Below are 12295 nucleotides of genomic sequence, written 5' to 3'. Positions count from 1 at the left end.
GCCCCATCGAGTTTTAGTCTTATTTCTCGCATTTTTTTTAAGCAAATAATTTTTATTGAAAATATCTATCTGTGCAATATGTATCCATCTGTATATCTTACTCAAATCAATCTATTCCTCTCACTCTTCATATTTGTGATCTATATCATATCTATCTGTCTCATATCCATCTGATACTGTGTCTACATATCTACTTATCTTTATATCTATTATCTATCTCATATCAATTCAAATTCAATTCAAAGAAGCTTTATTGGCAGGACCAAATAAAAATGTAGCATTGCCAAAGCATTTAGAGAATAGGGAACTGTGGGAGATTGGGTGAGGGATGGGAGGGACATAGGGTTTGGGGGGGTTGTACATGGAATATCATATGTGTCTCAGCCTATGGCAGGGAGTGACATATTGGGGGTCATTTACTAAGGGGCCGAATCCCTTTTTTTCGTCAGGTTTCCTGAACATTTCCGATTTGCGCCGTCTTTCCCTGAATTGCCCTGTTTTTTTTGCGCCGAAAATCGGGGGCCGTGGCCGTCGGAAAACTGACGGATTCGGAAAACCGCGGATTTTTTTTTAAAAAAAAATGTGTCGCTTGACAGGACCGGGTAAATAAATGTGCCCCATTGTGTGGCCATTGTGGTCTCCTCTTCCCCCAGTAGGGTGGATCTTCTCTCCCTCCTCCATGGAGGTCAAGTCCTGGAGGAGATCTGAGAGTCTCCTGAACTGAGTGTCCCTCACTGCTGAGTGTTTGTAGCAGTGTAGCAGGAGGTGGACCTCTTAGGGTACATTCAGACGGCTGTCTATGTGGATGTATATGCGGCTGCAAATTTGCGGCCGCATATACGTCCCCATAGACGGCAATTGCAGTACAGCGTTGGTAAGGTGCCACACAAATATGGCACCGTTCCACGCTGAACTAGGGGAAAAGATTTTCTCTATGGCGGGGGGAGGGGTCACCTCCTCCTCATCTCCAGTGCACACCGGTATGCCGCCGGGCGGGCATATGGCTGTGTAAATGTACCCTTACTCGGTGGCCTCCTGGCCCTGGCATTGTTGGCACACTCTGCTGTCCCTGGGCACATACATCTGTCTGTGCCGCCCAGACTCCATGGACAGGTTGCGGGCGCTCAGTTTGTCGCACTTCAGGATCTAACAGTCTTTGGGGTCCGGTAGATTCTCTAGGTACGGGGCCGGCCTGTAGTCCGGTAGATGGTCAGCTTCTGGGATGTCTTAGTGGTGGTCCTCCAGTCACTGATATTACTCCTGGGTCTTGTTTATCAGTGCCATGATATTGGCTATGGTCAGCTGTTTGGTCCGTATTTGTGTCTGGCTGTATTTGGGTTCCCATGTTGCCAGGGACCCCCTGCTGCTGCCAGGCTTTATGGTGGAAGGAATTTGGACTGCTGTTCTGTAGGTGAGCCAGGAATGATAGCGCCCTCTTCTGGTCTGTAATATATAAGGGGAATCTGCCCAGGTCTCCCCTGCAGCCGCTGTTTGAGGTGAGAAGGTGTTCGCAGAACTCTAAGGGTGATGCCACACATGGCATTTTGAACCCGTTTTTGGTCCGTTTTTAAGCAGCCCGTCCAAAAATGCATGCGTTTTTGACCAGTTTTAATTAAGATAATTGGTAAAACGTGTCAAAAAGGGATGCGTTTTTAACGGACTACCTAAAAACGGACCAAAAACGGGTTCAAAACGCCATAAGTGGATTATTTTTGTTGGACTGGAGTCCCACATTTACCTGTCTGGGTGTTTGAGTCTGTGTAATTGTCTTCTAAATGCATGGAATGTTCTGTAGGCCTTGTCTCTGAGCCTGAGCCTTGTCTCTGAGCCTGAGCCTTGTCTCTGAGCCTGAGCCTTGTCTCTGAGCCTGAGCCTTGTCTCTGAGCCTGAGCCTTGTCTCTGAGCCTGAAGCTTCCCGATTGGATCTATCTATCTATCTTCCACATGTCTTCCGTCAGTGAATGTCAGTCCTATTTCTATATATTTGGAGTCCACACAGAACATTTCTAGATGCCTGGTTCTCTTGGACCCTGTTTCCCTCTCAGTTTTTCCTCGCTGTGGTGCTCGGCCTGGGTGAGGTTGTTTCCCCTCGGTGATGGATATTTATTCCCCCATATTTGACGTCTGTGCCGCATAGCATAAAAGAACCTTTTCACATGATGCAGTCTACAGGCGCTAGAAATCCTATTAATGGGAACGAGCGACAATCCCCATGACCTCACATCTCGAGGTTAATATTTTCAGGCGACATTTATGACATCTGCCAAAAAAAAAATAAAAAATCATCCCCTGGTTTCTAGAGATTTGTTTGCAGCAGAAAATGTCACCCGGAAAATTCTATTCTTGAGTCAAGTGGACGGATTTTCTTACAGAGTCTTTATTGTACGCGGCCTATAAACAGGCCCTGACAGGGTTAAATAGGGAAAAAAATCTGTAAAAACAGCACATCCATTAGTTACAGCATCATTTTACTGCTGGGTTCTGTAAATATGTTATGTGTCCCTCTCCTTGGAAAATATGGCGTATGAGGTGACAGCCGTATTTCTGTAGTCTCGGCCTCGCTACTGACTTGTCTATTAACTTAAAGGGGTTGTACCAGCTTCCAAATTGGTAAAACCACCCACTTTTAGAGCTCTTTCTAAGCTTTCTAATGAATCTGTTAAGTTGGAGAAAATTATCTTTATGTAGATGACTTTCTTGGTGCACTGTGGGCGGGGCCATGCCTTTAAAGGGGATGTACAGAGTCTTAATGATAGAGTAAAAATATAAAGAAATCCATCTATAAAGGATCCAAATAAAATCATGTCTCCTTTAATCCATATTTATTAAAATAATGGCAGTTACAGCAGATTTCGGCATCAAACGCGTCTCGACTAAGCGTCTTTGTCAAGGACTAGTGCAATAGTAATTAACACTGTATATAAACCGTGTGCAAGATGGCAGATTTACTTACCCGGCCCGCGACACGTTGTCCGACGAGGATTCTGGTCCAGCGCGATTCATGAAGATCGTGCGGCCAAAGTTCCTGCATGTGTCGCTGCTGCGCCAAGGTCCGCCAGTGTTCACCTGCTTCTTCCCGGTGCATTTGAGTGCTTGATCTTGCGACACAATCGCATTTTTAAATTTCGCGGTTTGTCTGAATCCATCGGGTTGTCCGACGGCCCCCCCCCCCCCCCCCCCATTTCTGTTGGGTGCAAGCCGGCACCGAAGCACCAAAATCCCGGGGCAATTCGGTGCAAAACAGAAATCGTTGAGAAACCCGACGAAAGTGCGTCCGACGGACCCTTAGTAAATGAGCCCTATTGGGGCACATTTACTTACTCATCCTGTCGCGATCCCCAAGGTGCGTTGTCCGACGAGGATGAAGTCCGGCGTGATTCACTAAGAACATGCACCCCATATCCTGCAAGTGTCGCTTCCCCGCTCAGGTCCGCCGGAGTTTACCTTCTTCCCAGTGTATGTAAGTGCATTGTCTTGAATTTTAAATCCCGCGCTCATTCCGAATCAGTCGGGTTATCCGATGCAAATCGGAAATAGTCGGGAAATAGTCAGATAGAAAACTGGCACAAACGCTCTAATAAATGTGGGCCATTGACTTTCTGCTTTTTAACATGCTTTGTCTCCTAATCCGTACTTTTTAAACGTCTGTTAAGTACTATTGTTATCTCCTATCCACACTTTTCAGTAAGTGAATATAGCAGCGGGCCGAGCATGCGTACTGTCTCTTCAATTATTACTATGAGCGCACCAGAAATTGCAGAGCACAGCGCTCAGGTATCTCCTCCACTCCCATTCACTGGTTATGATAGTACCAGAGATACCCAAGCACTGTGCTCACCAATTTTCCACACTCTGCATTGGATGAAGCGGCAGGAGTTGAGGCACTAAATTCAATGTCAAGAGTGCTGAAGGTAGCCAAGCACAATGTTTGGCAATTTCCGGCCCTCCCCTAGACAGTGAAGGGAGCAAAAGTATGCACACTAAACCATCCAACACAATCAGAGTGTTGTACATTGCTGAGCACAGGGCTTGGGTAAGTCCGGCACTGTTATAGGCAGTGAATGGGAGTTTCAGACCACGATATGCAAGAGGAATCCACACAGGCAGCGCATCTTCCAATCTCTACGTTTATTCAATGTACAGAATGTAAAAAACTATGCGTTTACTATACACCATACATTATAGTCGGGGCCTGGCACAGTCTTTGCACTGGGGCCCATCCGCTTCTAGTTACGCCACTGAATCTCTCACTCATTCCCCCTTTATTTCTAATGATGGAAGGCATAAATACCTCTTTACTAACCCCTCTACACTTTTGTAGACTCTTTTGACCTCTGATTCAGTATACAGTACATAATTTACTAGTGAATGGGAGTGGAGTAGATACCTGAACGCTGTGCTTAGCAATTTCCTACCATCCTGTAGACAGTGAATGGGTTGGCAGTATGCATGCTTGACTTATGTGCAATAGGAGTGTTGGGAAGTTTTGAGCACAGTGCTTGGGTATCTCCAGCAGTTAAATGCTAGTGAAAAAGATGCCTTAGTGCTGTGCTCAGCAATTTCCAGCCCTCCTATAGACAGTACTCGACCTTCCACTTAATTCAATGCTGAATGTTGGAAATCTACTGTAGACAGTGAATGGAAAGGCAGCATGTATACCCGACCTGCCCCTTCAACCAGATCCTTGTTCTTGTGTACTGGGTCCATTTTTTGTGATCGTTGTTGTTCCCAGGTGTCGGGCCACCACTAATCATGAAAACGGACCCACTGTGGATTGGGGATAACATTTATACTTATAACCCCTAGGGGTGCACCCGTTCTCTTCTCTATGCTGCTCAACACAACCCAGCACCAAGCCTGGGACAACTAGACTGAGACAGTAACACATATCCTGGGGGCATTATTATTATTATTATTATTATTATTTATTATTATTTTTTTGTGTCAAACTGTTATACTGTATACTGTAGTGTTTGTGGCAGTCACTTCACCTAAGTATGTCCCCGAGCCTAAAACACATCATGGGGACTGACAGATCTGATCTGTTTTATAGTCGTTTTTTTTTTTTAAATCACTTCTAATGTCTCTCTTATAAAATACAGGCGGTCCCCTACTTAAGAACACTCGACTTACATACGACCCCTAGTTACAAACCTCTAGATATTGGTAATTTACTGTGCTTTAGTCTTAGGCTACTATAACAGTTATCACAGGCGTCTGTAATGAAGCTTTATTGTTAATCCTGATTCTTATGACAACCCAACATTTTTAAAATCCAATTGTCACAGAGACCAAAAAAGTTCTGGCTGGGATTACTATGATAAAATATACAGTTCTGACTTACATACAAACTCAACTTAAGAACAAACCTACAGACCCAATCTTGTATGTAACCCGGGGACTGCCTGTACATTCAAAACCCAAGTTTGTTTTACCGATTGTTATTCTTATTTTAGTACTTTAATGCATCAATCATAACCTTATATGTGTAAGATAATATTGTGTTATTATTATTATTATATTTTGCTATAGGGATTGATGACAATTTTAAGTATTATTGTGTATTATTGTAGTGATGGATAATATTGTGTTTATTATAATGTATTACAATTTTATTATTTAGTTATTGATTTTATTTTAATTTTGTATTATTAATTGATATTGTTGTTATTTATTGTTATATTATTAAACCAATGATATTTAATTAACATTTTTTATATTTTATTATATTATTGAAAAAATATTATAGGATTATAGATCCATGTTATTGTTTTATTATAGTTTCTACATTTATTTTAACTAAATGTGTGTGTGTATATATATATGTATATATGTGTGTGTGTACGGTATATATATATATATATATATATATATATATATATATATATATATATATATATACCGTATACATATATTATACATATGAAGATGCGGGGGTATATATATATATATATATATATATATATATATATATATATATATTATATTGTTACTTTTACTATTTACTGTTAATATATGTACCGTATCTTTGTATCTCTCTATATATATATGTACCGTATCTTTGTATTGATATTACAATATGTTATTATTACCAGTATTATGTGAATATCATGATTCCTAATACGATTTCAGTACAAGGGATGTTCCCTCCAAATGTCAAACAATACATAAGTGCATGTATGGACGTTGACCTGCTAGGTTTATCTTTTGGGTATTTGTGTGTCATCTGTCTTTTGCCATTTATGTTTTGTTCTCAGATTCTGGCCATTAACCGTGGGGAGAATCTGAAGGTCCTGACAGTAAAGGTCAGCGTTCCTGACAGGGTGAAGGATGCCTTCTCTAGGTGGTGTGTGAATGAAAGGTCTGTACCCGTTCTTACAGCGTTACTTGTGTCCCAGATGATTACTGCCGCCTTGCGTTAATTTTATTTGTTGGAATGAAGGAAAGGGTTTTGAGGAATTGTTTTTGACTGATTTTTGCTACGTGCGTTTTGTGGCAATGTTATACTTGTCAGGATGTGACAGGAGACGGCTCCCTTGAACGAGAGGTTCTTCACTTTATTGAAAGCCCCCATTTATATTGTATTATTGTGGAGATTTACTGTGATAAATTTGCTGCAAATCTGTCTTAAAGGGATTGTATCAAGTTGGATTGTTATCCTATCCACAGAACGGGGGACAACAATCTGATCGGTGAGGGTCCAAACAATCACGGGAATCTACCCCCACTGATCACAGAAACCGAGGTCCCATTCACTCTAATTGGTGCATGCTGCCGCTCCGTTCAGAAACTGCTGAGCACAGTGCTCTAGTATCTCCAGTGAATGTTAGTGCTGGAGATACCTGAGCGCCATGCTCTGCAATTTCAGACCCTCCCTCATTACTGTATGGAGCGAGTGGTAGGACACCTGCTTGACCTGCCCATGCCATCAATTAGTGCTAACGGGACCCCATTCTAGTTAATGTTAGGACCCCCACCGATTAGATTGTTATCCCCTATCCAAACCGCTTCCTGCCAAGCCTCGCCCATTTATTAAATGGGGCCTGAAAAGCACCCAAATACATAATAAGGGCAAAAAAATGAGTCTGTGTTATACAGACTATATCAAAGGCCCAAATCCTTCCCCGATTGTGGGTCAGATGACTCGTATTAGTAGGGGACTTTAGATCGGGATGACATAAGCAGCTATACCGAGGCCTATATAAACAGCAATGCAATATGGCCGTCTGTACAAGACAGGGAGGTGTGGCTTAGATGTAAGGGGAGTGGCATGACGAGAAAGAGCCACAATTTATATACTAAGCCAGCCAATAGGATGTTTGGAAAACTCTCAAAATCTATCACACATGGAGACAAAGGCTGGATTTTTAAAGGGGGATTCCAGATGCATCAGTCTCCATTTTCCTATAGCGGTGATAGTGTTCCTGTCATTCTTCAGTAGTTTTATGTTTAAAACCTAAAGTCCTGATTTTTATTTAATGACGATTAAATAGATGGTGGTCTAGAAGGGTCAATACTGCCGGGAGCTGGACTTGTTGTGAAAAACGTTTATGTCTGATGACACGATCCCATGAAATAAATGTTTGGGTTATGTCTATATCTTGTAGCATGGTCTGTGTATCCTGTACCCAGCACAGTCCTCTCCACACTTGTAGGACACGGTTATTCATGTTGCTTCTCTTATGTGTTCCTTAAGGTGGAGACCAAAGCAGTTTGCCAGACCGGAGCTGATGAAGATCCTGCACAACTCTGTAGAAGACGCCTACAAGCGCCTCATTTATCCCCTCCTCTGTAGAGAATTTCGGTATGTCAATGCAGAGAAGAGAAGGGTTCAAAACATTCGATCAGTGGAGGACCCTATAATAACCCTATTCCCGAGAGATGGTCGGGTTTTACCGCTCCAAAGTGCATAACACTTTGGGGGAGATTTATCATCAAGTTTCTGAGGTAAAACTGTTCTAGTTGCCCATGGAAACCAATCAGAGCTCAGCTTTTGTTTTATAAACAGTTGTGGAAAATGAAAGCCGAGCTCTGATTGGATCACCATGGGCAACTAGAATAGTTCTGCTCTAAGAAATTTTTGAGAAATCTCCTCCGTTATGTGTCTCTGTCTGCAAAAATAACTAGTCTAATAATATCTAAAAATGATATGGAAAACACAAATCGTGTTTTTAAAAGTGTGACTTAAAAGTGATCAAACGTTATCCCAGTGTTTTATCACTACAAAAATACAGCTCGGACGGCAAAAAACAACCCCTTACACAGCTCCGTACACGGAAGTTTAAAAATAGTTATGGGCAACGTGAAAATGAGTTTTTTTTTCCCCCCACAGAATTCTAAATTTTTTTTTGTTAAGGTATCAAGACATAACAAAACTTTATACATTTCCTATTTTCGTACTGACCCAAAGAATTTAAAAGGGATGTGTCATTTGGAGAATAGCACAACTGCCTTATTGTCAGAAATTTCACTGCAATGAGAATTTTTTTTTTTCCAGCCTCCCAGTACACTGCATGGAATATTGAATGGAGCTATTAGAAAGTGCACTTTGCGCTGCAAAAAACGAACCCTCCGTTCAAGGAAAAATAAAAAAGTTATGGCTTTGGGAAAGAAGGGATTCACAGTATTGGTCGATTCTTGGATTTTTTAAAATCCGACATTCATTCATATATATATTTATTTTTTATTTTTTTATTTTTACCATTTATTTTTATATTGATTTTTTCAATATCCCATATCAGTTCCCCGATAAATGGGATCTCTGTAGTGTTACACTCGGTACCAGGACGCGCTCTCCTGTGCCAGTGGAATAGTTTATTATTCAGTGACAGGTGGGGAAATATTCCCAGAGATTAGCGGCATTACCGGCCTGTTATTCCATCACATCCCCCCCCCCCCCTCCTGGACAGGTCGGGTTGTCTTTCACATCTGAGAACCTGAGACTGTTTCTCTTGGCTCCCTCCGTCCTGTTTTTGTAGGATTTTTCTGCAGATAAGATTATGAAGTTTATACTGAAATATGTTGGCGTTTGGCTCGTCGGATCCTGCCATGTTCGTGTCGTTTGCTGTGTCAATAGTGGGGTTATAGGATACCGCCGGATATTTTTGGGTTGAAGTGTTAATGTGTCATTTTGCAGCTACGGAAGGAATGAGGAGGGAAATATTAAAGGGGCAGCTTTGGAGTTAAAGAGGAACTCCGTTGGAAACACACTGGTGGGAATTTTTCATGACTTTTATATTCATTTGCGGAGGATTTGCAACTTTTTTATCCTCCTCCACCACCATTGCATGAAGTGGGCATTGAGGGGGCTGGACCGGAATATGGCCGCCCTGGCCTGGCGCAGGCTGTAGCAGAATTCTACATCAGCAGAATCAGGTCCATTAGCATAATTTTAAAAGTTGGGATGAATTTATAGTATTATTCAGTGATATACATATTTTTTTTTGTCTACTCATAGATCAAAGTTAACTTCAGATGCGGAGAAGGAATCCATCATGATGTTTGGGAGAAACCTGCGCCAGCTGCTCCTGGCCAATCCAGTTAGAGGACGAACTATACTGGGGGTTGATCCCGGATACAAGCATGGCTGCAAGCTGGCCGTCATCTCACCCACCAGTAAGTGCATCCTTTACCCCAGGACTTATAGACAACAGGGTCCTTAAAGGGGATGTCCACTCAAATAATTGATGTTGTTTGTGTAATGAAAAGTTCTTAAATGTTTCCAATATACTTTCTGTGTCAGTTCTTCATAGTCTCCAAGATCTCTGCTTGTTGTCTGCTTGTTGTCATGCAACAGGAAGCTTTATCGTTTATTTCATGTAGGTAAACCGCGGTCCATGGTCATGTGATGTCACACAGGTGCACGGCTCGTTATATCCCTGGTCATGTGATGTCACACAAGTGCACGGCTCGTTATATCCCTGGTCATGTGATGTCACACAGGTGCACGGCTCCTTATATTCTTGGTCATGTGATGTCACACAGGTGCACGGCTTGTTATATCCCTGGTCATGTGATGTCACACAGGTGCACAGCTCGCTATATCCCTGGTCATGTGATGTCACACAGGTGCACGGCTCGTTATATCCCTGGTCATGTGATGTCACACAAGTGCACGGCTCGTTATATCCCTGGTCATGTGATGTCACACAGGTGCACGGCTCCTTATATTCTTGGTCATGTGATGTCACACAGGTGCACGGCTTGTTATATCCCTGGTCATGTGATGTCACACAGGTGCACGGCTCCTTATATTCTTGGTCATGTGATGTCACACAGGTGCACGGCTTGTTATATCCCTGGTCATGTGATGTCACACAGGAGCACGGCTCCTTATAACACACAGTGAAATCAAAGCTGTATGAGACCAAAGAGCAATGCACATGGGTGAGATCACATGACCATGGACCGGTGTTTATCTACAGGAAGTAAACATAGAAGCTTCTTATAGAAAGACAGCAAGCAGAGATCTAGAAAACAGCGATGAATTGGAAAATGCTATAACCTTTCTCTAAACAAACTATCAACTACCTGCTGTAATGTGCTTAAAGTGGACGACCCCTTTAAGAATCACTAGTAGATGTAATGAGTTGTGTGGATGCTTATTAGTCCTGGATCTAGCACACTAGCAGAAGGGTAGTCACCCATCAGTCAGTAGCTGACCATACACATTATCATACATTAGCATACTCCCTTTGTATGTCCGAGGGGAGAGGGACAAGTGGGAAGGGAGAGCTGAGACACAGAGGAGAGACACAGGCAGAAGTTGCTGCAGCTAAAGAGTAAGTTTCTATCTCACCCCATTTTCTGCGTAAAATCTTTTGATTTTTCTTATTTATTTATTTTTTTTCAGATCAAATTCTTCACACAGATGTTGTGTACCTGCACTCCGGACCGGGGCGGGGAATGGCTGAGGCAGAAAAGATTAGAAAACTTTTGCAGAATTTCAAGTAAGTTTAATGTATACATCTGATTTTCTTCTAGATGTCTTGATTGAACGGGGAAGTAGTGATCGGTAAGCTCTCTGGACTATACTTTGAATGTCTTGAATGTGTTTGCCCATAAAAGAAAATTCTCAAATTTGTATCCACTAATGATGTTTACACAACAAAGATCATTTTGACCCCTCACTTTACAATTGTACCCAGTTTTATCACTCCGTGATGGTCAGTGTAAGATTCCAGAGTTTGGGCAGGGACTCTCTGAGCAGACACTTCATGCTTCCTCTGCTGTGAGATGCTGTGTGCTGACAATGTGCTTAGATTATCAGGGTCCAGGGTTTATCTACACTTTCATTTAGATTCTGAACATTCTACTAATAACTGACACATAGAAAAAGAGAGATAAGACAGATCAGATTCATGAGATGGATAGAAGACACGATGACACACTCAGCTCTGCTACCTCACCTTTAATAAAACACACAGTCAGCATCCAGAGTTTATCTTGTCTGTAAAGCTGCTGGACAGGAAGTGCCTGTATCTGTAGTGCTCTCTGCCTCCTGCCCCTCTTCCTGCAGTACAGGAGAAGCAACTCATGCCATAGGAATCTGCCCGACCATAGTCAGGAGTTGATGGTCTTATCCCGGGACAACCAAAATACAAACACCAGCACTGATAGGGACAGGTTAGAATTAGATCTGTGAAATGCTGTATTTTTTGTTAATAGTGAATTAGAGAATGTGTTATTTTTTGTTATCTTGAGTATATTTAAGAATATTGTCTTGGTGGGAGTACCCCTTAATCCCCTTACACACAAACTTAAGAGTGACCTGGATCGGGCAGTACAATTTGCGGCCGGATCTCGGTCCCCAAAAATGTATTAGGCACCCGGTCACAGTGTGGTGAGCGCACCCTGTCTCACAGCACTGTAACCGAGCACAGAAAAATGTAGGACAAGCATGATACTTTCCTCTATTACTTTCCTGTGTTTTTCTTCTACATGCGCCTGCTACTGCCTGGGCGACCATACGTTCATGTGCAAGGGGCCTTAAAGATATTTTCCACTTTACCTGGAATAACCCTGGAGGAGTGAGGAGAGAAAATATAAAAACTACTTACCCTGTTCTAGCTCCCCAATCCAGCTTATATCTCAAAACTCCAAAATAGGAAATCTACCATCAAAATCCATCATGAAAAAACCAGGGACACTTAACCACAGTCATATTGTCTGGATCTATGGGTATCGGCTTACATTTATTATCTATGTCCTCCTTCCTTCTAAAATTAACTTTTATAATTATGCTAATAAGCCTTAAGGGTTCAGTGGGTTGTCACCAGAGCTCCCCTGTGCTGCA

General features: G+C 42.2%; 1 protein-coding gene across 5 annotated transcripts in view; it reads left to right on the top strand.

Annotated features, from left to right (window-relative positions):
* The window catches only part of SRBD1 (S1 RNA binding domain 1), a 106157-nt gene that overhangs the window by 16818 nt on the left and 77044 nt on the right, over positions 1-12295 (top strand). For all 5 annotated transcript variants that reach the window (XM_072140286.1, XM_072140287.1, XM_072140290.1 and 2 more), the window contains exons 11-14: positions 6258-6361; positions 7697-7804; positions 9458-9615; positions 10853-10949. In XM_072140286.1, coding sequence (XP_071996387.1) covers positions 6258-6361; positions 7697-7804; positions 9458-9615; positions 10853-10949 — 467 coding nt within the window. The remainder of the gene's footprint in view (positions 1-6257; positions 6362-7696; positions 7805-9457; positions 9616-10852; positions 10950-12295) is intronic.

The sequence above is a fragment of the Engystomops pustulosus genome, chromosome 3 (assembly GCF_040894005.1).
Source record: "Engystomops pustulosus chromosome 3, aEngPut4.maternal, whole genome shotgun sequence".
Lineage (NCBI taxonomy): Eukaryota > Metazoa > Chordata > Amphibia > Anura > Leptodactylidae > Engystomops > Engystomops pustulosus.
The sequence above is the reverse complement of the archived record's forward strand: the minus strand, read 5'-3'. Positions and strand labels throughout refer to the sequence as shown.